Genomic DNA, 26,738 nt, shown 5'->3' on the forward strand with positions numbered 1-26,738 from the left:
AATTCACAAGCAACACTGGTCCAGATGAGAGGGATAGCTAATTGGCTGCCATATGTCTGCTGACTCGCCGGGTAAACAGTTTGGGCCGTCTCTAATTGTAATGCATTATGTTAATGGTAGTTTCTTCCTATTGCCAACCTTAAACCCCTTCCTGATGCAAATGCCTTCCTAAACCTAAGCTTAACCTACACACTCTGACTATTAATTCTATCCTCCCCTTTCCTGCCTCTAACGCTATCCTTCCTAAAATTATTCCTAACCTTAACCATTAATTGCCCTGTAAATATGATATCTGGATATCAGCTATATAATATCTAAAAGCTAAAAACACAAAATAAGGTTAGCTGTGTGAACATCAAAATTCAACCAAGCCCCCTCCCCTCCCAATCACCACAGTTGGTGCTGGAGGTAGCACTGTTTATATCTGTAAACACAACAATGCTACTTTCTAACATTTACATCTTTAGATCTTTTTTTTTTCTATTTAATTTATGAATGCCCTCCCACCCTATTAATAAAAAAATAGATTTTTTTTTTACATGATGAAATGGGTGGCCCTGTCACAATGAACCTTAAAGAGAACCTGTACTCTAAAATTCTTACAATAAAAAGCATACCATTCTATTCATCTCCTGTGCCTCTTTGTGCAGTTTCTGCCACTCTCTGCTGCAATCCTGGCTTGTAATTGCCATTTTTATGCAGTGTTTACAAACAAAAGACATAGCAAGTGATAGGCTGAGAGTAGCTCAGTGTGTGAGTCATACAGATTGTGCAGGGGGCCTGGAGAGGGTGTGTATAGCTTCTATCCAATCACAAGCAGCACAGCACATTCCAGCCTGACTGCCTCAGCCCGACAGAGCTGACAGAGGAGAGAAGATTAGATCATATAACAGATATAATACAGCCACTGTGCAACTAGAAAAGGCTGCAGTAAGACAGAGCACATTAGAACAGGTATAGGAACATATAGGATAGAAGAAATAAGGATGAAAATTTTTTTACAGAATCTCTTTAAATTAGGTCTCCTTGAAATTATAACTGGTCCTCCTAACATCTAAAAGTTACTGAAACATTGATTTTTTATTTAAAAAGCTTCTCTATGGTATTGAGGCTGTCCTTCAATATACAAGAAGGTCTTGTGTACATGGATGAGAAGCTCCTAAACTGCAATCAAGTTCCCAGGAGGGTAATCATAATTAGGGCAGAAATTTTGCACCATTTTTTAACCCCTGCCCTCCACTCAAACCCTATATATTTGACAGCTGCCTATATAAATATATTTTTAGGCTGTTGCTACACGAATGATTGATTGAGCAGCTGTTGCTCCTCTGACAATGTGCGAGGATACAGGTATGTCTACATAGAGTCGGCATACATTATTTTTGTGATGTTTCACTTGTGGGTTTCAAAATATGTTTTGCTCTATATGCATTGTGCAACCTGTTTGATTATAAACCATTTATCTTTCTTATTTCTACAATCAAAAAATTATCTTTTGATACAAAAAAACACGTGTATAATAATGAACGTCAGAGGCACTTATGAAGAGCTGATGAAACAAGGTCATTATATCATTTATTTTTTTGTTAGCACCACCTGCCAATTCCTTCTATTTTTACTCTAAGAGTGGGCTTGGCTATAGAGAAAGGTGATGCAGGCTGGAACCATAGCATCGTAGGATGTGGCTCAGGGGTTTGTGGGAGGGCCATGGCTGTTATGTTCCCTATAGGAGAGAACTTGGCTTGGAGGAGAGGGAAAATGTTCAGACAAGGAAAGCATGGAGTGAGGTCACCTTTGAAACTTATGTTCCCGCTTTCGTCTCTAGTAAGATGCTTCCACTGGCCAGATGTCACCATCTCTAGTCATGTGATAATGGTGACTGGATTATTGGGCACTGGCCTAGTGACAGTTGGGTAATGGGAGTAGTTTAGTGAAGGGTGAAGGATTGGGGACAATTTATAACTCAGCCATCAAAATAGAGTTCTTCAGTGAAATGGTTAAGGGCTCTTCTCTGCCTGTTCCTTCTTAAACACAGCGAATATGTCATATAATGAAAAAGCCCCCCTTCGGGGAAAGACTCAGCAGACTTCTAGGCCTCCAAGGCCAATGCTCGCATTCGGGGTATTGGCCACCCCGCAGCCTCTCTGGCAGTCCTCTCTCGGCTATTCCCAGTCTGTGTAATCAAAGAAACGAATTCCACATCGCGTAAAAGCGTACCAGTTTATTTAAAAAATGGTTAAAAACAGATCAGTGGTGTGTAACCACTCATTGGGTCAAAAAACTTCATCAAGAAAAAGAAACACAGCCAGCCCCTTGTTTGACAAGCTACCAGGGGCCTGAGGAGTTGCTAGGTCAACGAAACGTTGGGCGGAGCCACGGAGTGACGTCATAGCGCACGACGCTCGCTGGACGCGGCGGGATTGTCTGTGTGCAGTAGGCTCGGTATCTTTTAGAGCACTAGCCAGTAAGATATTGCGGAGAGGGACGCTAGATGACAGAGGCATGCGCCTTGTCACAAGCTTAGTGCATCTCATCTCTGCATACCCCTGTACCTGGAATCAGGTAGCTTGTCAAACAAGGGGCTGGCTGTGTTTCTTTTTCTTGATGAAGTTTTTTGACCCAATGAGTGGTTACACACCACTGATCTGTTTTTAACCATTTTTTATAAAATGGACTGGTACGCTTTTGCGCGATGTGGAATTCGTTTCTTTGATTACACAGACTGGGAATAGCCGAGAGAGGACTGCCAGAGAGGCTGCGGGGTGGCCAATACCCCGAATGCGAGCATTGGCCTTGGAGGCCTAGAAGTCTGCTGAGTCTTTCCCCGAAGGGGGGGCTTTTTCATTATATGACATTTGCTGTGTTTAAGAAGGAACAGGCAGAGAAGAGCGCTTAACCATTTCACTGAAGAACTCTATTTTGATGGCTGCACGCATCTAGGAAGAGCGCTCCCACATGATAACTATTATATGAGCAAGGACATTATACATGTGGTTACTACCTGCCAATGTGTTTTATTTAGGATTTAGCACCTGTAATATGAATGTTTGATGAATGTTTGATTCATTATCTTTTATAAAATTTTAGAGGTGACCCACTTAACACCTGACTCAGCATATGAGCGCAGTATCAGGGTGCTGTAATTGTTGTGAATTTATAACTCAGGCCTGAGTCTCACTCCATAAGACCTGGCTCACATTAGCGCTAAAAAACGGACTGTAAGCGGAACGGAACAGATACTTTACAAACAGAACGGATGTGAACAGATCAAATGTTAACCTATGGAACCGTTCACATGCTTTCGGATCCACTGCGCATGTTCCGCTGAACAGACCACAATTTTGCTGCAGCACCAATTTTTCCCAGAGGACCCGAAACGGAAGATGAATCGCTGCATTGGGGGCAATGAGAGAAAGGAAAGTTTCTTCACACTAGTGAAGAAATGGTACGTTTTTAACCCTCCCTCACCTGCAGTTGTGAAGTGCGGAATGGTTAAAAATGGCCTGGTCACTAGGGTGGGGGTATAAACCTGGTCTTCAAGTGGTTAAAATTCACCAGACAGGTTCATAATCAGACAGGGAAGGTGGGTGTGTAGCTTAAAGGGAGCATGAAGTGGGTAAAATTATTTAAAATTAGCACATGACGTAGCTGCAAATGAATATTACATACTAACCTCACCGCCAGTTCCTCTCAGAAGCTCACCATTTTCTTCTTACAGTGATCCCTTCCAGTTCTGACAAGATTTTGTCATAACTGAAATATATCAGTTGCTGTCAGTTATATATTGTAACAGTTGGGTGTCGCAACTCAGATGTCTGATTATTTGGTGATCTGCAGAATCACCAATAATGCAGACGCTATACCTGATTATGTGTGATCTGCAGAATCACCAATAATACCAGTATAGCAGCACAAGGAGCTGAGTATGTAGTGCTTGGTGCAACCGTAACTTAATAGTTTGACGAGACCTCACCAGAGGGGCTGGTGAGGTACTATCGGTACACTGACCGTGTAATAGAGTACAGTAACTTTAATAGTTTAGCGAGACCTCACCAGAGGGGCTGGTGAGGTACTATCGACACACTGCCTGTATAATAAAGTACAAACCCCAGCAAGCTGGAGATACTGAAACTGAAGAGATAGAATCTCCCAAGGAGTGGGTGATTCAGACAGTACTGCAGCCTAGTGATCACTTGAGGGGCAGGTGATTGAGACTGTACTGCAGCATGAGGAGCAGGAGATACAGACAGTACTGTGAGTAATGATCACCTGAGGAGCAGGCGATTCAGAGCGTACTGCAGCCTAGGAGCAGGAGGTACAAACAGCATTGTAACTAATGATCACCTGAGGAGTAGGCGATTCAGACTTTACTGCAGCCTAGGAGCAGAAGCAATCGGACATAAGCAAATAACTTCACCAGGGGAACTGGTGAAGCTAACACCTCACCAGTGGCGAGGGCCCACTGGTGAGTAGAATGGTCAGACAGGCAAGGGTTGGCAACAGAGAGGACAGTATCAGAGTAGAATGGTAAGGCAGAAGAGTAGTCGGTAATCGGGCAGAGGTTCAGCAACGTAGGCAGATAGGCAGAGGTACAGAATCGATAAGCTTAGAGCAGAGTCAGAGTATAGCCGGAGTCAAACACAGAATATCAATCACAATATAAATAATATCCTAGTCTAGGTGTGAAGTCCTTGGTTTCACCACCTGGGATCTAGTCTAAGGTCTGAGCGCTAACACAGGATGTATTCACGACAGCAGACAGTGTCTGAATGAAGCCCGGAGGCTTAAGAAGCAGAGGAGACCTCACTGGCACGCCCCCAGCAGTCAGCCAATCCTGGGCGCCGTGAGGCTCCTGTGACGTCAGCCGACCAGCAGGTCAGCTGACGAGCCTCCTCTTAGCATAAAGGTCCCGTCTGTGCGCGCGCCCGCGCGAAACGGTGACCCTATGCGTAAATAAATGTTCCGTCCTCGGCGTCCTAGACGCCGGGAGGACGGTCAGCGGCACGGAGGCAGCTGCGACGGCGGTGCTGTTCACCGCAGCTGCCTCGTTCATTACATATATCAGCTGCTGTCAGTTACAACTGAATGTGCAAAGTAATGTCCATGTTTCCCTATAGCTCAAGTGGGTGATATTACAGTGTAACAGTGTGCTGACCAGAAAGCTGTTATGGGGTAATGGCCATTTTTAAAATGGAGGACAGAGAATTCCATTGATCACAGTGGACAAATGGGACGCAGGAGAGGAGAAAGAGTATGAGGAGTAGACTACATGGGAGGTAAGTATGACTTGTGTATGTTTGTTTTGACTTTTTATTTTCAGTCCAGGTTTTCTTTAAACTGACAAAATAGTTTAGGGGAGAATGCAGCATACAGTGTTTTGCAGGCAGGAGGTTGGTGGGGCTGCTGTGAGCTGACTCCTGATTCATGCAATCTGATCTGGCTGGATCTCACATCACACCTGGAGACGGGGCTGATCTCCCCACAGGAAGCTGTAAAGATCCAGAGGGAATAAAACCCAGCCTGACTCCACTATTAAAAAGCAGCTCTGGGTTACACTTTAAAGCCTTGTAAAACATGATAAGTGAATGATATACCACAAGGAAGTGATGACATCTCCCCAAAAGCCTCATAAACGTGCCTTTACAGCTTTCCCCTGAGCAGGATTAAGGGCAGTGGCTGAGCGCCTCGTCATAGACACACCGGTGAACCTGGCTTTACGTTCTGCAGGTTCTTCTGCTGCTGATGGGAGTTCCCACCTCAGGACTCTCATTGGCCGTGATCCAGGCAGAGCTGATTAGTGAGACTTCAGGAGATGGAGTTTAAACTCTGCGGTGGACTGGCTGAAACCAGAACAGAGCTCTGTTAGAGCCGCAGGGGAAACATCGCTGAAGATGGAGGGGAGGTCGGGAAACGTAGGCAGATGTTCTGCTGTCTCCATCCTCTGTCTGATCCTCGTTCTGGGATTACCAGGTAACTAGTCTTCCTTCTCCCAGCATGTTAGTACAAGCAGCTCTAGAGAAGGCTTACTATCGCAGTGATAGACAGCAGGGCTGGGATACAAGAGGTATGAACAGTAATAGAAACATCCGATAAGTTAGAGAAACTTCTTTTGAGTTGTTTTTTTGCATGCTGGCGGCTAGAAGCATATTTTATGGATGAAATGCAAAACATCTCCTGTGAGAAAACTCATGAGAAAATTTTGGTAAATATTCTCATCAGTTACCTCTCCAAGGAACCTGATTAAAGACATAACTACAGGAGAGCCACCTCTGTGACCGCACGGGGGCCCGAAGCTGTAAGGGGGCCCCAACCACTATATTACTTCCTCCGATAAAGGGGTCCATCCTTCACATCAGGTGTTTTATGGCTCCACTTGTTATGGGTATGAAGATCATGAAGGCCACCCTTATTTTATGGTTCTTGCAATATGGACTCTTTGGCTGTGAAGGTCACCAAGAGTAGGCAAGGGAAACAGCATAAACATTGGGGGGCCCCTTCAAATTTCTGCTGGGGGCCCCCTGATTTGTAGTTATGCTCCTGAACCTGATCCCATAAAGAGAGAATCTTGTAGAATCTTGTCCACAGTGGGGTGTGATGTAATGGCGGCCATTTTAACAAGCTGAAATGTAAGTCTATGCGATGTTTAGAGTGCATCTGGTGCTATGCGATCCAATGGACTCCGGTATCCCAACGTGGAGCATGCAGTGCGTTACAGCGCCTCTCATGTGCTAACAGTGAAGCTTCATTTTCACCTACTATGCTTCATTGTATGTCACTCAAAGTTAGTTGTCGGTGATTAAATGAACTTTTTTTTAAAGTGCTTTGTTACTTACTAGATATTAAAAAGGTGCTATATACACATACAGAACACTGTTCCTTTACTTATGATATGCAGTGTCCTTTATTGATCATTTTTCTAATTGTAATTAGTACCTGCTCTGGTAATATCTTGTTTGGAATATTGCACTATACTGCTTTGTGGACTACCTTCTAACAGACTGGCCCCGCTCCAGTCGGTACTGAACTCAGCTGCTTGTCTCATTCATCTCTCTCCCCACTCTTCCTCTGCTGCTCCTCTCTGCCACGCTCTTCACTGGCTGTCAATTACCCAGAGGATCCAGTTCAAACTCTTAACCCTAACTTACAAAGCTCTCCACAATCTCTCTTCCCGGTCGATCTGCTCACTAGTTTCCAGATACCAACCTAACTGCAATATCAGATCTGCACACAACCTTCTGTTGTCCTCCTCTAGAACCACTTCCTCAAATTCAGGCATACAAGATTTCTCATGTGCCTCACCCCTCCTCTGGAATGCCCTTCCACAGTACATCAGTCACTCTCCAACCTTTGAAATCTTCAAGCGCTCCCTCAAAACTCACTTTTTCTGACAAGCATACACTCTAATTTAGGTCATTCTCTTTCAACCCCTGGCCAAGTTGTACTCCTTACCAGTTAACCTAAGAGCACACTGCCTCTAGGTACTCATTTTGCATACTATCCCACCTCTTGTTGCGCTCCCCCTCCATTCCTTTAGATTGTAAGCTTGCAAGAGCAGGGCTCTCTTACCCTTTTGTGTCTTGGAATTATTTTATTAATTTTGTGTCTTGAAATTTTTTATACATTTTATTTATCATGTTACATTTGTCACTTCACTTGCTATGTCTACCAAATCTGTGTTTTGTACCGTATCTATATTTGATGTATATCATTGTCTGTATTATTTTGTACTCCTTGTTTGTGTCTTACTTAGTGCAGTGCCACAAAATATGTTTTAGCTTTATAAATTAATAATAATAATAATATTACTCTAGTACATACAATATTAAACATTTTTTTCATTGACCCTCCTATAGAAGGCACCTGAAGTGGGAGGATATGGATGCTGCCATGTTTAACCAATACCAGTTGCCTGGCAGTCCTGCTGATCTTTCATGCATCAGTAGTGTCTGAATGACACAACTAAAATAAGCATGCGGCTTATCCAGTCAAATTTTGGTCAAATATCGGATCTGCTGCATGCTTGTTCAGGGTCTGTGGTTTAAAGTATTAGAGGCAGAGAGATCAGAAGGATAGCCAGGCAATCTGCATTGTTTAAAAGGAAACAAATATGTCAGCTTCTGTACCCTCTCATTTCAGGTGTGCTTTAAAGCTTTCAAGGTCTAACTCAATAATTACCTGCAGTATATGAAAAGAGTGTGTGTGTGTGTGTGTGTGTGGGGGGGGGGGGTCCATAGATTTAATTTTCTGTTACAGTTTATCATTTTGAACTATCTCTCCTATTTTGTTTTGCATTCATTTGATGATATAAATAAGGAGAGACTGATAGGGAGTTAATTCACAAAATATTTCTCAAATATAAATCAGCCTTCTTAAAACAGAAGCTATCTGCAATCATGCAGCTTTATGTGAGCAAGAACGATTTCCCATGAAGCTTCACTGCTGATTCTATGCAAATCATTCCCTTATGCCCCTAAAGGCCTATTTTTACAAACGACGGGTCCGTCAGACTCTCCCGCAGGGCGGTCGTTCTGCTGCCGACAGTAGGACGTGAGTACAGGCTGTCGGCAGACCGATAAGACTGTTTTTGAGGGATCCGCTCAGGCTGCCGACAGCTTGTACTCATGTCCTACTGTCGGTAGAACCACCGCCCTGCGGGAGGGTCTGACGGACCCGTCGTTTGTAAAAATACAGCATGGCGTGTGTAAGAGCCTTAAGAGCCAGGCACATATCCAGAGCACAAAGTGTGCCTATTGCCTATCAATGATGGGATGATCAAGGACGCATGCTGCTGGCAAGATCCTGTGTATTTCTTAAAGACCTTGCTGACGCTAAAGTCGCCGCAGGTACTGTTTTTGGCGAAAAGTTTATCACAGGGCCAGGAGAACTGTTCATTCCATCTCTATTGCCTATTAATTTTCAAGAGCAATATAAATCCAAAATGCATACAGCTGTTTCAGACTTGGTCCTCATCAGGTGATATTCAGTATTGATTCATCATGGGGGATTTTTCTTGCTCACATAAAGCTTAATAATTGCAAATACCTTCTGTTTTATTCAGCATAGCTTTATTTCTATCAGTAAGGGAGCTTTTTGGTTCCTTTTGCTCCCTTACAAATCCTTAGCGGTTCTGGTTCACAATGAGCCTACTTGGTAATTTTTGAAACAGTACTAAAAAGGAGGTAAAAAAAAAGTACTATCAAAATGATTTTGAGCATTTTATTCCTTGCTGGTCGTTTAAAAGGCATTTAATTAACAAAGTGTAAAAACAGCACATACGGTTGTAGTAAATACAGGAGGAAAAGGTAATTGCATATTGGCCAAAAGATAACTCAAGAAATAAAAAGATAACTTGTCCCATATATAATTAAGTTTTTCTCCTGAGTTTTCACCGTGGAGATTTTTTTCTCTTCTCTTTAAAATAACTCATCAGCACTTTGCAGTTTAGAAAGTACCAAAAAGTAGGTGAAAACGTACTATCAAAATTATTTTGCATATTTTTTTAGCTTGCTGGGCCGGTAGGCTATTAACTTTTTCTCCTGCGTTTTTTCCTAGGAGTTAATTTTTAATTTTCTATTTAGAATAACTTTTCAACACATAAGCCTCAATTCACTAAGCTTCATCAAACGCTTAATCAAACGTTTGATAATTTATCTCACGAGTAATATCTAATTTTGAGTTCACTAAAGTATTTATCAAATGTTTTATCGATAAAACGCTCAATAAATCTATAGCACCTTAGTGAATTCAAAATTAGATTTTACTCATGAGGTAAATTATCAAACGTTTGATTAAAGTGTTTGATAAAGCTCCGTGAATTGAGGCCTTTGCAATTGAAAAGGTACCAAAAAGTAGGTGGAAACGTACTATCAAAACTGTTTGAAGTATTTTCTTGCTTGCTGGTGGTTTCAAGGGCATTTTATTGAAAATATTGAAAATATCACCTAGCAGAAATCTCATGAGAAAATGGCTCTGATAAGTTTGCTATTCCTTTTTTACCTTCTATTTTGCAATTTTTCAACTCAAACGTTTTTTTTATAGATAAGATGAAAACTTATCTCCTTGAGGAAAACTCAGAAGAAAAATTAATTGAATTAGGACCACGGGCCCATATGCAGTTAACTTTTTTTTACTGAGTTTTTTCCTCAGAGATCATTTTTCAATGTCTTTCTAAAATAACTTTTCAGCGTTGTGGAATGTAAAAAGTACCTTTTAAATCCTTTTGAGCATGTTCGTGTTTGCTGGTGATGGTTTAAAGGGTATTACTGTCAGGGGCCTATATCCTTTTCACTTTTCTCCTGGGTTTTCTCCAAGGAGATGTCTTCAAACCTTTTCGGTAAAATACCTTTAAAGTTCCCACCATTTAAAGTGAACCGAGCACCTTTTTTTATCACTCAGGACATTTCTATAGCACATGAAAAATGCATGCCGACAATCTGTTTCATTATTAAAATAAACTTTCATTTTACCTTGTATTTTACATTCAAAGTACTGTTAGTAGCCTGATTCAGCAGGCCTGCCCGACCGTCCCCATCCACAGAGCTTTCAGGAACCTAATTGTTTTATTGAGCTAATTACCAAGAGGTACACAATGCCTTTTCATCAGCATAGGGGGTGAGTAATTAGGACTGTTTCTTCAAATCCATTGTGTGTGTCAATGTGTCAAGATAGCATCTCTGACTTCTGTAAATAAGGAATGTGAGAAGGGGAGGGGGGGACATGGCAGCTTCTATGCCAGGAGAGATTCCAGTGAAAGAGAATGTGCTCAGTTCCCTTTAAGAAAATACTTAAAATAAGTTTGATATTATTTGTTTACCTATTTTTCAGTACTTTTTTACTTGCTTCGTGCTGAAAAGTAATTTTTATGTAAGATGAAAAATTGTCTCCTAATATTAAAGGTACCCATATTTTAGAAGATGATGAATGTGCAGATCGACCAAGAGACAGATCTTTCTCTGGATGAATCTGACTGGAGAGAGATCTGTGGGCGCCATAAACCACAGGCCAATTCCCGATCAATGTCAGTATGAAATTTTCCGGAATTGGCCTTGTGATGCTGCCGGCTGTCCTCCTATTGTAAAATGTGTCCCCCCAGTGTAAAACCCCTCCCACAATGTAATATAAAGGCCATGGCCCTGACAGACTCCTATCTGTGAACTTTGTTGCATTGTGGCAAATAATGTCTGTTTCCAACGGCCAGACAACCATTATCTCCCTCCGTGCATATATGCAGTGTCTATCTGGATGACTATAGTGATCCAGATAGACTTAAAGAGGAACTCCAGTGAAAATAATGTAATAAAAAAGTGCTTCATTTTTACAATAATTATGTATAAATGATTTAGTCAGTGTTTGCTCATTGTAAAATCTTTCCTCTCCCTGATTTACATTCAGACATTCATTACATGGGGACATTTTTACTGCTGGCAGGTGATGTCACTGGAAGGATATGCTGCTTGCTTTTTTGGCAGTTGTAAACAGCTGTTATTTCCTACAATGCAACAGGTCTCCCACAGTGTGATGTCAGTACCTCAGTGCTGTGAGGCGGTGACATCACACTGTGGGAGGGGTTTTACCACAATATCAGCCATACAGAGCTCACTGAGGATCTATTAGAGAATAGGTAAAGATTTCTCGTGGGAAAGGGGGTATCAGCTACTGACTGGGATGAAGTTCAGTCCTTGGTTATGGTTTCTCTTTAAGTGGTTTATTTGCATTAAAAAGTTAAGTCTAGAATTGCACTTTAAATGTAGTCTGTAATAAAAGGAGTTTCTAAAAGGAGAGTCCCACCGCATACATACTTTGTTTCTCCTATTGTCTTCCCACCAGCCCAGCAACACCATGCAGCCACTATTTAGCCCTTCATAACAATAAACAGGCTAATGTATGATAATGTGAGGTGGGCGTATACTTAATACCATGCAAATTCCAACTTAAAGGAATACTTAAGGCAAAAATAAAAAATGAGTTTTACTCACATGGGGCATCCCTCAGCCCCCTGAAGCTGTATGGTGCCCTAGCAGCCCGGCTCCGATCGTCCTGTCCCCGCCGGCGGCTACTTCCGGGTTCGGCGACAGGCTGGGAACGCGGCTGATTCTCCGCATTCCCAGCCACTATATCACCCTCTATGCTGCTATAGCGTATATATATATATATATATATATATATATATATATATATATATATATATATACGACTGGGTCATTCTAACACATAGATAGGTTTTGTTTTAAACCATTCCATTGTTGCCCTGGCTTTATGTTTAGGGTCATTGTCCTGCTGGAAGGTGAACCTCCGCCCCAGTCTCACGTCTTTTGCAGTCTCCAATAGGTTTTCTTCCAAGTTTGCCCTGTATTTGGCTCCACTCATCTTCCCATCAACTCTGACCAGCTTCCCTGTCCCTGCTGAAGAGATGCACCCCCAGAGCATGATGCTGCCACCACCATATTTGACAGTGGGGATGGTGTGTTCAGAGTGATGTGCAGTGTTAGTTTTCCGTCACACATGGCGTTTTGCATTTTGGCCAAAAAGTTCCATTTTGGTCTCTTCTGACCAGAGCACCTTCTCCCACATGGTTGCTGTGTCCCCCACATGGTTTGTGACTGGCAAACTTCAAACGGGACTTCTTATGCTTTCTGGTAACAATGGCTTTCTTCTTGCCACTCTTCCATAAAGCCCAACTTTGTGCAGTGCACGACTAATAGTTGTCCTACGGACAGATTCCCCAAACTGAGCTGTAGATCTCTGCAGCTCGTCCAGAGTCACCATGGGCCTCTTGACTGCATTTCTGATCTTCGCTCTCCTTGTTCGACCTGTGAGTTTAGGTGGACGGCCTTGTCTTGGTAGGTTTACAGTTGTGCCATACTCCTTCCATTTCTGAATAATCGCTTGAACAGTGCTCTGTGGGATGTTCAAGGCTTTGGAAATCTTTTTGTAGCCTAAGCCTGCTCTAAATTTCTCAATAACTTGATCCCTGACCTGTCTTGTGTGTTCTTTGGACTTCACTGTGTTATTGCTCCCAATATTCTCTTAGACAACCTTTGAGGCCCTCACAGAGCAGCTGTATTTGTACTGAGATTACATTACACACAGGTGCACTCTATTTAGTCATTAGCACTCATCAGGCAATGTCTATAGGCAACTGACTGCACTCAGATCAAAGGGGGCCGAATAATTATGCACACCCCACTTTGCAGTTATTTATTTGTAAAAAATGTTTGGAATGATGTATGATTTTCGTTCCACTTCTCACGTGTACACCACTTTGTGTTGGTCTTTCACGTGGAATTCCAATAAAATTGATTCATGTTTGTGGCAGTAATATGACAAAATGTGGAAAACGTCAAGGGGGCCGAATACTTTTGCAACCCACTGTATGTACATTCCTGACTGATGTGCTTCTGCATGAATAAAATGTGCCTATATCTTATCCACTGAGAGAATTCCCTTTTCTGTTTCTCCTTGGGATGGACGGAGTTGCACTATAGGAACCCAGGTCACAGGAGGGATCTCTGGAGGTGGATTGGAGCTTGTGTATGCCAACAGCAATGTAATACCTGGCGCTGTGTTTCTATGTCACCGTTTCTGTGAAGGAAAGTGGACTTATCTTTGGCACGACAGCAGAGGTGGTTGAAAACCCACAAGGGAAGTGACTCTTTGTTTGGGGCGCCTCGAATCGCCCTTTTCATCAAATTCATCAAATGCCAAGCAAGCTTTCTGTGCTGCAACCAAATATACACCGTGTTTGCAACTAAACCTAACAGTCATCAATTGTAAACATTAGGCAGCATGGTGGCATCGCGAATAGCACTCTTGCGTGGGTTTCCGGATCAAATTCCAGCCAGGGCACTATCTGCAAAGAGTTAGTATGTTCTCCTTGTGTCTCTATCGGTTTCCTCTAGGCACTCTGGTTTCTTTCCTCTTCCCAAAAACATACAGATAAGAAAAACAGTCCCCCCCCCCCCTAAATTGGCCCTAGAATACGTTGGACGTATGACTAGGCTAGGGAGTCGATTGCAAGCTCCTGTAAGGAGAATCAGTGACATGACTACATACTCTAAGACTAAGAATCTGCTTTGTGGGGAATATGTGATGATTCTTTTTAATTCCTGTTTAACCCCCCTGGCGGTATGAAAAATTCCACCAGGGGGCAGCGCAGCAGTTTTTTTTTTTTTTAAATCATGTAGCGAGCCCAGGGCTCGCTACATGATAGCCGCTGCTCAGCGGCATCCCCCCGCCCGCTTCGATCGCCTGCGGCGATCTCCGATCAGGAAATCCCGTTCAAAGAACGGGATTTCCTGGAGGGCTTCCCCCGTCACCATGGCGACGGGGCAGGATGACGTCACCGATGTCACCAATGTCGGGACGTCATTGGGAGTCCCGGAGCACCCCTCGGCACTGATTGGCCAGGCAGCGCACGGGGTCTGGGGGGGAGTGCTGGCGCAGCTAGCAAAGTGCAAAATTATGAAAATCGGCCCAGCAGGGCCTGAGCGGCACCCTCCGGCAGCTTACCCCGTGTCCAGCACGGGGTTACCGCTAAGGAGGTTAATTTATGAAACAAAATTAATTCTAAAAAAGGTTTTTCTCAAAAAAGTTGTTTTATTTTTGAAAAAATATAAAATGTTACACATAAATAGGTTTATTTTGTGCTCTTTAAAAAAAAAATCACATCTAGGAAGGGCAATAGCTGTACTGCTATGTTAAAAAAAGAGTTCACAGCAGACACTGGAGATTTGGCTCTGCTGAGCTGCAGTAATGAAGCAAGACTCATTTTTACTGTTTAGAAAATTTTCCAGTTAAACAAGTATAAAAAGGGGAGCTAAAAAAAGTTGTATACATTTATATTTTCCAAATGAAAAATAAAATAACCAATCAATTGAAAATATGTTGAAATTATATTTTAGAACTAAACGTAAAATGTAAAAAACATGTCTTAAAAAGGAAAAAATAAATGTATCTTGCTTATAACTAAAGTAAAAGCATTGTTTGAGGAGTAGTGCTGTTATATTGTTGTGTTAGTGTAGTGTTGTTATAGTGTTGTAATAGTGTAGTGTTGTTATAGTGTTGTGTTAGTGTAGTGTTGTTATAGTGTTGTGTTTGTGTAATGTTGTTATAGTGTTGTGTTTGTGTAATGTTGTTATATTGTTGTGTTAGTGTAGTGTAGTTATAGTGTTGTGTTAGTGTAGTGTTGTTATATTGTTGTGTTAGTGTAGTGTTGTTATAATGTTGTAATAGTGTAGTGTTGTTATAGTGTTGTGTTAGTGTAGTGTTGTTATAGTGTTGTGTTTGTGTAATGTTGTTATATTGTTGTGTTAGTGTAGTGTAGTTATAGTGTTGTGTTAGTGTAGTGTTGTTATAGTGTTGTGTTTGTGTAATGTTGTTACATTGTTGTGTTAGCGTAGTGTTGTTATATTGTTGTGTTAGTGTAGTGTTGATATATGTATGTGTTGGTATAGCATTGTTATATTGTTATGTTAGTTTAGTGTTGTTATAGTGTTGTGTTAGTGTAGTGTTGTTACATTGTTGTGTTAGTGTAGTGTTGTTATAGTGTTGTGTTAGCATAGTGTTGTTATATTGTTGTGTTAGTGTAGTGTTGTTATATTGTTGTGTTATTGTAGTGTCGTTATATTGATGTGTTAGAGTAGTGTTGTTATATTGTTGTGTTAGTGTAGTGTTGTTATATTGTTGTGTTATTGTAGTGTCGTTATATTGATGTGTTAGAGTAGCGTTGTTATATTGTTGTGTTAGCGTAGTGTTGTTATATTGATGTGTTAGTGTAGTGTCGTTATATTGTTGTGTTAGTGTAGTGTTGTTATAGTGTTGTGTTAGCGTAGTGTTGTTATAGTGTTGTGTTAGCGTAGTGTTGTTATATTGATGTGTTAGTGTAGTGTCGTTATATTGTTGTGTTAGTGTAGTGTTGTTATATTGTTGTGTTAGTGTAGTGTTGCTATAGTGTTGTGTTAGCGTAGTGTTGTTATAGTGTTGTGTTAGCGTAGTGTTGTTATATTGATGTGTTAGTGTAGTGTCGTTATATTGTTGTGTTAGTGTAGTGTTGTTATAGTGTTGTGTTAGCGTAGTGTTGTTATATTGATGTGTTAGTGTTGTGTTGTTATAGTGTTGAGTTAGTGTAGTGTTATTGTATTATTGTGTTAGTGTAGTGCTGTTATATTGATGTGTTAGTGTTGTGTTGTTATAGTGTTGTCTTAGTGTAATGTTGTTATATTGTTGTTAAAGTGTTATTTTAATGTAGTGTTGCTATATTGTTGTATCAGTGGAGTGTTATTATATTGTTGTGTTAGTGTTGTGTTGTTACATTGTTGTGTTTGTGGAGTGTTGTTATATTGTTGTGTAAGTGTAAGGTTGTTACATTGTTGTGTTAGCGTAGTGTTGTTATATTGTTGTGTTAGTGTAGTGTTGTTATATTTATGTGTTGGTATAGCGTTGTTATATTGTTATGTTAGTGTAATGTTGTTATATTGTTGTGTTAGTGTAGTGCTGTTATATTTTTGTGTTAGTGTAGTGTTATTGTATTGTTGTGTTATTGTAGTGTTGTTATTTCGTTGTGTTATTGTAGTGTTGTTATATTGATGTGTTAGAGTAGTATTGTTATATTGTTGTGTTATTGTAGTGTCGTTATATTGATGTGTTAGTGTAGTGTTGTTATATTGTTATAATCATTGTATCAGATTCTGTCTCTAATTTGTGAAAACCGCAGCAGAACTCCTTGTATGATGATTACATGGAGCATGGCAATAACAATATAGTCACACATGAGCCAAACTGATAATACAGGTAAGTATTGTGTACTCCTAGACTAGCTGTCTACAGTAAATGATGTATTGGCATTCATTAAAGTTTAGGCGTGTCTCACTCGGTCAAATTGAGTTTAGCTGTGAATTTTTGGATCAAAACAAAAGGTTACAAAATACTGTCAAACTGCTTTTCTTATTGCAAAATTTTATTGTATCCAAAAATCAAACAAAACAGCTAGCAATAAATTCAAAACAAAGCCAAAGACTTGGTGAGAATACCAAATCACGAATCCACTGCTTACTTCTCAGGGAGTTTACACATATATTGTATATAATAAAGGAAAGGGGTCTAAACAGCAAATATAAAAAAATACACTTAAGATATGTAAATATTCAAAAATACAATCTCGGCGTTACATACAAATACATTAAGGCTAGTTACACACCAGGACGTTGTGTTTAGGGGACGTTATAGCGCACATAACGTGCCCCTAACGCAACACCTGGTGCTCTCTGGTGTGGACGTCAGAGTGAGCCGCGTTGTGCAGCTCACTCTGGCGTCCGTGATGCCGTGATGCGTACTCTTGGACGCATGCGGCATCACATGGTCCCGCCCGGCCAATCGCCGCACAGAGCGGCCGCTCCAGGAAGTAAACACTGCACATCACTGAGTGCAGTGAATATTAATTAGCCATGTGCCCGGCCGCTCTCCCCTCCTCCCCAACATGACTGAGCATGTGCAAGCAGTCTAACGCGGCTTAGCCGTGCAGAACGCACAGCATGCAGCACTTTGCTGCGTTACAATGTAACGCAACGTGGGCAGTGTGAACAGCCCACTTGTGTTACATTGCTGTGCGTTGGGGGAGCGTTACAGGCGCACTAACGTGCGCCTGTAATGTCCCTGTGTGCAAGAAGCCTTATAGCTTTTATGTAATGTGTTTTATTCTTTTTGATATCCTGTCTCTCTTTTTTTCAAAGTGAAACTAGCTTAAGGCTTCTTGCACACAGGGACGTTACAGGCGCACGTTAGTGCAGCCTGTAACGCTCCCCCAACGCACAGCAATGTAACACAAGTGGGCTGTTCACACTGCCCACGTTGCGTTACATTGTAACGCAGCAAAGTGCTGCATGCTGTGCGTTCTACTCGGCTAAGCCGCGCTAGACTGTTTGCACATGCTCAGTCATGTTGGGGAGGAGGGGAGAGCGGCCGGGCACATGGCTAATTAATATTCACTGCACTCAGTGACGTGCAGTGTTTACTTCCTGGAGCGGCCGCTCTGTGCGGCGATTGGACGGGCGGGACCACGTGTTGCCGCATGCGTCCAAGAGTATGGACGCCAGAGTGAGCTGCACAACGCGGCTCACTCCGACGTCCACACCAGAGAGTACCAGGCATTGCGTTAGGGGCACGTTATGTGCCCTGTAACGTCCCCTAAACGCAACGTCCTGGTGTGTAACTAGCCTAAAGGAAACCTGAAGTATGTAAAAAAAACACACAAAAAAAACCACGAGTGTACATTACTTAATAAAATAATGTAAAAAATAACAGATCAACCACTGTACTACCATAAAGGGATAAATGTACTGTCTGTCTTTCAATCTCTTCGCCTCTAGGAGTTCAGTCCCAGGCCACTGAATGCTATGCCTGTACGGATGAGGGCGACGGTGGCTGCTTACCCGACAAAGCCCGAAACATGTCCTGCTCAACCGACCATGACGTCTGCATGGAGGTGATCACAGCCGTAACCACAAGTATGTAAACAAACAGGATCACTGCTTTTTACTATAAACCAAGAAAATTCTCAAAAATTTTAATATGATGTTATTATTATTATTGTTATTATTATTAACCTACAAACTTCCACAACCAAACGTTCACAAGGTAGTCAATCCTCCATTGCAGCAGACCGTACCACATATTTTTCAGCAGAGAACCTTCTTATAGTCACATTTTCAGTCAAAGCCGGATCATCCACAAGACAACTGAGGCAGTTGCCTAGAGATGGAAAGAGACTAGGGGCGTAGTTAATTTTAGCTCCCATCAAATCTCAGAAAAAAATAAATCCAGGTGGCCATAAAGGGTGGGACCCAAGTTGTTACTAGCCTAGGGCCCTATTTCACCTTAGTCCGTCTTTGTTCTTAGTAGGTGTTACAAAAGCTTACGGGGTAAAGGTGCACCCTCACGTCCAAATTTACGCCATATTGTCGTTCGAACGACTTGAAGTGCAACCAACAAGTCTTTCATATGTCCTGTACACACTGACCAACAAAGCGGCTGATATCCAATTTACATGTCGGTTAACCAACTTTATAATGGACAATGGACTAGATAGAACAACGGACTAGATTAAAACGACTGATCAAACGACTGTATGTTTGAATGTCTATTAGTTGGACAAACAACTAGAAGTGGTTTGTACATACGTACGGACCTGACAGTCGTTTGAACGACGGTTGGTCCAGCTGATCCACCAAGTGGATCAGGCAAACCAGCTGTTATCAGTCGCTCAACTGTGCATACACACGTCCAACTTGTCGTTCAAACGACAAGTCGGACGACAAGTTGGGCAGAAAATCAAGATGTGTTTACGTACCTTAAAGAGAAACCATAGCCAACAATTGAACTTCTTTCCTATCAGTAGCGGATACCCCCTTTCCCATGAGAAATCTATTCCTTTTCACAAACAGACCATCAGGGGGCACTGTATAGCTGATATTGTGGTGAAACCCCTCCCACAGTGTGATGTCAGGACCATGGTTCTGACATCACACTGTGGGAGCCTTGTTGCACTGTGGGAAATAACAACGGTTTCCAACTGCAACAAAGCAAGCAGCATCTCCTTCCAGTGACTAGTGTTGGGCGAACAGTGTTCGCCACTGTTCGGGTTCTGCAGAACATCACCCTGTTCGGGTGATGTTCGAGTTCGGCCGAACACCTGACGGTGCTCGGCCAAACCGTTCGGCCACATGGCCGAACTAAGAGCGCATGGCCGAACGTTCCCCGAACGTTCGGCTAGCGCTGTGATTGGCCGAACGGGTCACGTGGTTCGGGCCCGAACGCGCTCTGATTGGCCGAACGGTCACGTGGTTCGGGTAAATAAATACCCGAACCACGTCATATCTCCGCCATTTCTCTGTGGGTTTAGCTTTGGGTAGGCAGGCAGGGTAGTTCGCTCTCCAGCCACGCTAGCCAGGGTCCCCCCCAGTCATTGTGTGTCGCTGCAAGGGAACAGTAGTACACCGCTCGCTCAGCCACACTATATATAGCATTGTTTACTGCCACTGTGTACCTCGCTCAGCCACGCTATATATAGCATTGTGTTTTCTGACACTCTGTGTACACGGCTTAGCCTGACTATATAGCATTGTGTGTACTGCCACTGTGCACCTCGCTCAGCCACGCTATATATAGCATTGTGTTTTCTGACACTCTGTGTACACGGCTTAGCCTGACTATATAGCATTGTGTGTACTGCCACTGTGCACCTCGCTCAGCCACGCTATATATAGCATTGTGTTTACTGCCACTCTGTGTACACCGCTCAGCCAGACTATATACCATTGTTTACTGACACTCTGTGTACACCGCTCAGCCAGACTATATACCATTGTTTACTGACACTCTGTGTACACGGCTCAGCCTGACTATATAGCATTGTGTGTACTGCCACTGTGCACCTCGCTCAGCCACGCTATATATAGCATTGTGTTTTCTGACACTCTGTGTACACGGCTTAGCCTGACTATATAGCATTGTGTGTACTGCCACTGTGCACCTCGCTCAGCCACGCTATATATAGCATTGTGTTTACTGCCACTCTGTGTACACCGCTCAGCCAGACTATATACCATTGTTTACTGACACTCTGTGTACACCGCTCAGCCCGACTATATACCATTGTTTACTGACACTCTGTGTACACGGCTCAGCCTGACTATATAGCATTGTGTGTACTGCCACTGTGCACCTCGCTCAGCCACGCTATATATAGCATTGTGTTTACTGCCACTCTGTGTACACCGCTCAGCCAGACTATATACCATTGTTTACTGACACTCTGTGTACACCGCTCAGCCAGACTATATACCATTGTTTACTGACACTCTGTGTACATGGCTCAGCCTGACTATATAGCATTGTGTGTACTGCCACTGTGCACCTCGCTCAGCCACGCTATATATAGCATTGTGTTTTCTGACACTCTGTGTACACGGCTTAGCCTGACTATATAGCATTGTGTGTACTGCCACTGTGCACCTCGCTCAGCCACGCTATATATAGCATTGTGTTTACTGCCACTCTGTGTACACCGCTCAGCCAGACTATATACCATTGTTTACTGACACTCTGTGTACACCGCTCAGCCAGACTATATACCATTGTTTACTGACACTCTGTGTACATGGCTCAGCCTGACTATATAGCATTGTGTGTACTGCCACTGTGTACCTCGCTCAGCCACGCTATATATAGCATTGTTTACTGACACTCTGTGTACACGGGTCAGCCAGACTATATAGCATTGTGTGTACTGCCACTCTGTGTACACGGCTCAGCCAGACTATATATCATTGTGTGTACTGCCACTCTGTGTACACCGCTCAGCCAGACTATATAGCATTGTGTGTACTGCCACTCTGTGTACACCGCTCAGCCAGACTATATAGCATTGTGTGTACTGCCACTCTGTGTACACCGCTCAGCCAGACTATATAGCATTGTGTGTACTGCCACTCTGTGTACACCGCTCAGCCAGACTATATAGCATTGTGTGTACTGCCACTCTGTGTACACCGCTCAGCCAGACTATATACCATTGTTTACTGACACTCTGTGTACACCGCTCAGCCAGACTATATACCATTGTTTACTGACACTGTGTGTACACCGCTCAGCCAGACTATATAGCATTGTGTGTACTGCCACTGTGTACCTCGCTCAGCCACGCTATATATAGCATTGTTTACTGACACTCTGTGTACACGGCTCAGCCAGACTATATAGCATTGTGTGTACTGCAACTCTGTGTACACCGCTCAGCCAGACTATATAGCATTGTGTTTACTTCCACTCTGTGTCTGCTGGGCCTGGGAACAGTAGTACACCGCTCACCTGCCACTGTATAGCATTGTGCTCTGTGTCGCTGCTGGGAATAGTGGTACACCGCTCACCCGCCACTGTATAGCATTGTGCTCTGTGTCGCTGCTGGGAATAGTGGTACTGTATAGCATTTCTGTACTGCCACTGTACTGCTGCCAGTCAGCGTGTACTGTAAGGATAAGTGAAATGAGGAAGAAATCCGGTGAAAGAGGAAGGGGCAAGGGAAGAGGTGTTTCCCCTGACGGTTCACGTACAGGCCACAGGGGAGCACCCAAGAAAACCCACTCAATACCGCCCATGTTGTCCAGGACAACAACCCTCACAGATCCAAAAGAACAGGACCAGATAATTACTTGGATGACCTCTCAAGCGTCCAGCAGTGGGTTAAGCAGCACCAGCACATCACGCACGAGGTCCGAGTCCTCAGCCAGTTACAAGGAGCCAGTGGGCACAAAGCTGACACAACCGGCAGCGACACCACGCACACAACTGCCAGATAACCAGTCCGATGAATTACCTCAGGACACAATGGGGTATTCGCAGGAGCTATTCCCAGCCCAACAAACTTCCACCTTTCAAAGGTCAATGGAGGAACAGCCAGAAATGTTGTGCCCGGATTCACAACCATTAACTGTGGGAAATGCACCGCGCACTGAAATACTAGGCGAGTCCGAGGAGGACTCGGAAGCCCAAATCCCAGAGCAAGTTGGGCAGGAGGGGTTGCAATTGCAGGAGGTCGGCCGACAAGATCTGGAAGACGACGTTGGAGTGAGCTGCGCAGAGGTTGTTCTGGGGAGCTCTACTCCACGGCGGCGGCCCCCCACAATGACATATGACGAGTTTGAGGAGATGGAAGAGGAGGGTATGGACAATGTGGACATAGACCCAGATTTTGTTTCTGAACGAGAACATCGCCGTCGTAGCAGCAGCACAGATGAGTCTGTTGAAGAACCCACTGCTGCACGAGTTCGCCTTGTGCCACAAGGTAGGCGGCGCGCAATTTCAGGCACCACAAGCGTGGAAGTTCAAGTGAGAGGCAAAAGAGGAGCAAACAGAAATCGCCAGCAAGGAGGCAGGTGCTCCAAAGTCTGGGCTTTCTTTGAAGACTGCACTGAGGATGTTACCATGGCGATTTGCAAGGTGTGCAAGACCCGCCTGAGCAGGGGGAAAAGTATTAACAACCTCTCCACCACCAGCATGAGCCGCCACATGCTATCCAAACATCCCACTCTGTGGGTACCAGCAACACTGCCTCCCTTGGGTTCACCAGACTACCACCAGACCCGCCTCAGCAGCAGCAGTAGCCCAGCCATTGCGTGGTTCACAACATTCACAAACATCAGACGACGCTGACACTGTCACTTTCCGGAGTAGTGCTCTTGAGGTCTCCCAGTGTTCATCAAACACAACAACCAACAGCCCTTCCGTGTGCAGCGCTACGGTTCAGTTGTCTGTGTTGGAGATGTTTGAGCGCAAGAGGAAATTGCCAGCAAATGACCCCCGGGCCGTAGCAGTAACAGCCAGCATAGCCAAGCTTCTGGCCTGGGAAATGCTGCCATATCGAGTGGTGGAGACAAACAGCTTCAAGGGCATGATGTCAGTGGCCATCCCACGTTACGTGGTTCCCAGCCGCTACCACTTTGCGCGCTCTGCAGTGCCTGAGTTGCATGAGCACGTGGTCAGCAAAATAACCCGAAGCTTGAAGAATGCTGTTGCCTGCAAGGTTCACCTCACCACTGACACTTGGACGAGTGCGTTCGGACAGGGTCGATACATCTCCCTTACCGCGCACTGGGTGAACCTTGTGGAGCCTGGCAGCGATTCCTCACCTGCTACGGCGCGGGTGTTGCCCACGCCGCAAACAGCTGCACCGCCGTCCCTCCCACTGGATAACAACAGCAGCACCTACCTCTCTGACTCCTTCTCCTCCAACGCATCTCAAAGCTGTACCTCATCCGGAAACGCTAACCCAGCAGCAGTAGGATCGTGGAAGCAGTGCAGCACAGCTGTTGGCATGCGTCAGCAAGCGTTGCTGAAGCTGATCTGCCTTGGGGATAAGCAGCACACAGGGGAGGAAATTTGGAAGGGAATAAAGGAACAGACGGATTTGTGGCTGGCACCGCTGGACCTGAAACCGGGCATGGTTGTGTGTGATAATGGGAGTAATCTCATTTGCGCTTTAAGGTTGGCTAAGCTGACACACATCCCTTGCCTGGCGCACGTGATGAACCTAGTAGTTCAGCGGTTCCTGAGGACATACCCAGGCGTGGCCGATCTTCTGTTGAAGGTGCGTCGAGTGGCCAAACATTGTAGAAATTCCAGTACTGCTTCGGGGGCACTCGCCAAGATGCAGGAGCGCTTCAATCTCCCCCACCATCGCTTGCTGTGTGATGTCCCTACGCGCTGGAATTCTACGCTGCACATGCTAGCACGCTTTTGTGAGCAGAAGAGTGCAGTGGTCCAGTACATGACGGCGCAGTACCGAGGCGCATCCGGACAGCTGCCAAGCTTCTGTGGATCCGATTGGGCCAACATGTTGGACCTCTGCCAAGTCCTCCAAAATTTTGAGCAATCCACGTTGCTTGTGAGCAGTGACAACTCTTCAGTCAGCATTACCATACCACTGCTGTGTTTACTGAAGAGGTCAATGTTGAAAATCAAGGAAACAACTGTCATGATGCAACTGGGGGAATCTGAAGGAGAAAACGATCAGCGTGATGGTACCAACATCAGGCCATCCGCCTCAGGGAACGCTGGCCCCAGCAGCTATGACGAAGAAGAGGAGGAACAGCTGGAGTTGGAGCAGGAATTTCATGCCACCACTGACGAGGGCCAGAGCGGTGCACGTTGGACTTCCACAATTCAGCGCGAATGGTCAGCAGAAGCAGACCAGGAGGAAGGTGACGACTATGATGCATCACAACAACTATCACAACGCTCACAAGAGGATGATGAGGATTCTGGTAGGACTCTGGCACACATGGCTCAATTCATGCTAGACTGCATTGAACGCGACCCACGCATTGTGCGCATTCTGGACAACACCAATTACTGGGTTTATACCCTTCTGGATCCACGGTACAAACACAATGTTCCAAAACTGCTTGAAGAAAGAGTCAGACAGGTCAAAATGGAAGAATACCAGCAGGCCCTTGTGGAGACTTTAGAGAGGAGATTGACATCCTCCCCCTCCTCTAGCCAGTTGTACGCCGACAGACTGACTTCCGCAAACCCAGGACGACCAGGAGGGCAGCAAACAACGCAAGCCGCAGCTAGTGCCCAAAAGGGAATGGTATCGGCAGTGTCCTTGGAGTGGGAAAATTTTCTGACACCCATGCAGCAGCAGCCCACTGAACAGCAAGCGTGCAGATCCACCTCCAACACCGATCGCCTGGAGAAGATGGTCAAGGACTACATGTCAGATGACGTAGCTGTGTCGAACAATCCATCTGCACCCTTCAACTATTGGGTATCGAAGCTAGACACCTGGCACGAACTGGCAATGTACGCAATAGAGGTGCTGGCTTGCCCGGCAGCCAGCGTTATGTCGGAACGCTGTTTCAGTGCTGCCGGAGGCATCGTCACAGATCGGCGTATCCGCCTCTCCACAGAAAATGCAGACCGTCTGACTCAAATTAAAATGAATCAATCCTGGATTGGAAATGACTACGCAACACTCCAGGACCCCAACCAAGTAACATGACCAATGAACATCTGGGATGGTGTAGCGTTTCCGGTCCCTGTTTATTGAACCTCTCATCTGTATTACATTTATGACTGCATGGCGGCAAAAAGCATTGCTGCTATATCCGCACGCTTTTTGTCCTCATGCAAGGCCTGGGTTGTTGTGTCTCAAAAAGCATGGCCTTCTCCTCCTGCGCCTGCTCCTGTTCCATCACGTGTGCTGCTGCTGCTGCTGGGTTAGCGTTGCCGGTCCCTGTTTATGGAACCTCTTATCTTTATTACATTTATGACTGCATGGCGGTACAAAGCATGCTATCTGCACGCTTCTTGTCCTCATGCAAGGCCTGGGTTGTTGTGTCTCACAAAGCGTAGCCTTCTCCTCCTGCGCCTCCTCCTGTTCCATCACGTCTGCTGCTGCTGGGTTAGCGTTGCCGCGTGGTCCCTGTTTATTGAACCACTTATCTTTATTACATTTATGACTGCATGGCGGTACCTCATGCTAGGCCTGGGTTGTTGTGTCTCACAAAGCGTGGCCTTCTCCTCCTGCGCCTCCTCCTGTTCCATCACGTCTGCTGCTGCTGGGTTAGCGTTGCCGCGTGGTCCCTGTTTATTGAACCACTTATCTTTATTACATTTATGACTGCATGGCGGTACAAAGCATGCTATCCGCACGCTTCTTGTCCTCATGCAAGGCCTGGGTTGTTGTGTCTCACAAAGCGTGGCCTTCTCCTCCTGCGCCTCCTCCTGTTCCATCACGTCTGCTGCTGCTGGGTTAGCGTTGCCGCGTGGTCCCTGTTTATTGAACCACTTATCTTTATTACATTTATGACTGCATGGCGGTACAAAGCATGCTATCGGCACGCTTCTTGTCCTCATGCAAGGCCTGGGTTGTTGTGTCTCACAAAGCGTGGCCTTCTCCTCCTGCGCCACCCTCCTCCTGTTCCATCACGTGTGCTGCTGCTGGGTTAGCGTTACCGGTCCCTTTTCCTGGAACCTCTTATATGTATTACATTTATGACTGCATGCCGACAAAAAGCATGTTACCTGTGCAAAGAAAACAGACATTTCCCGCATTTAAAAGACAGTTTTCCCTTTGAAACTTTAAAATCGATTTTCTCAAAAACTATAAGCTCTTTTTGCTAAATTTTTTTTTCCTCTTGTACCCACTCCCAAGGTGCACATACCCTGTAAATTTGGGGTATGTA

General features: G+C 44.4%; 1 protein-coding gene across 3 annotated transcripts in view; it reads left to right on the forward strand.

The window, feature by feature from the left end:
• LYPD3 (LY6/PLAUR domain containing 3) overlaps window positions 1-26,738 on the forward strand; it is a 133,637-nt gene that overhangs the window by 92,991 nt on the left and 13,908 nt on the right. For 2 of the 3 annotated variants that reach the window (XM_068241965.1, XM_068241964.1), the window contains one exon: window positions 18,363-18,500. In XM_068241965.1, the coding sequence (XP_068098066.1) occupies window positions 18,443-18,500 (58 nt within the window). In that variant the 5' untranslated portion in view covers window positions 18,363-18,442. Of the gene's footprint in view, window positions 1-5,733; window positions 5,971-18,362; window positions 18,501-26,738 lie in introns of those variants that run through there. The other variant, XM_068241963.1, reaches the window with a different exon arrangement.

The sequence above is a fragment of the Hyperolius riggenbachi genome, chromosome 6 (assembly GCF_040937935.1).
Source record: "Hyperolius riggenbachi isolate aHypRig1 chromosome 6, aHypRig1.pri, whole genome shotgun sequence".
NCBI classification, from domain to species: Eukaryota; Metazoa; Chordata; class Amphibia; order Anura; family Hyperoliidae; genus Hyperolius; species Hyperolius riggenbachi.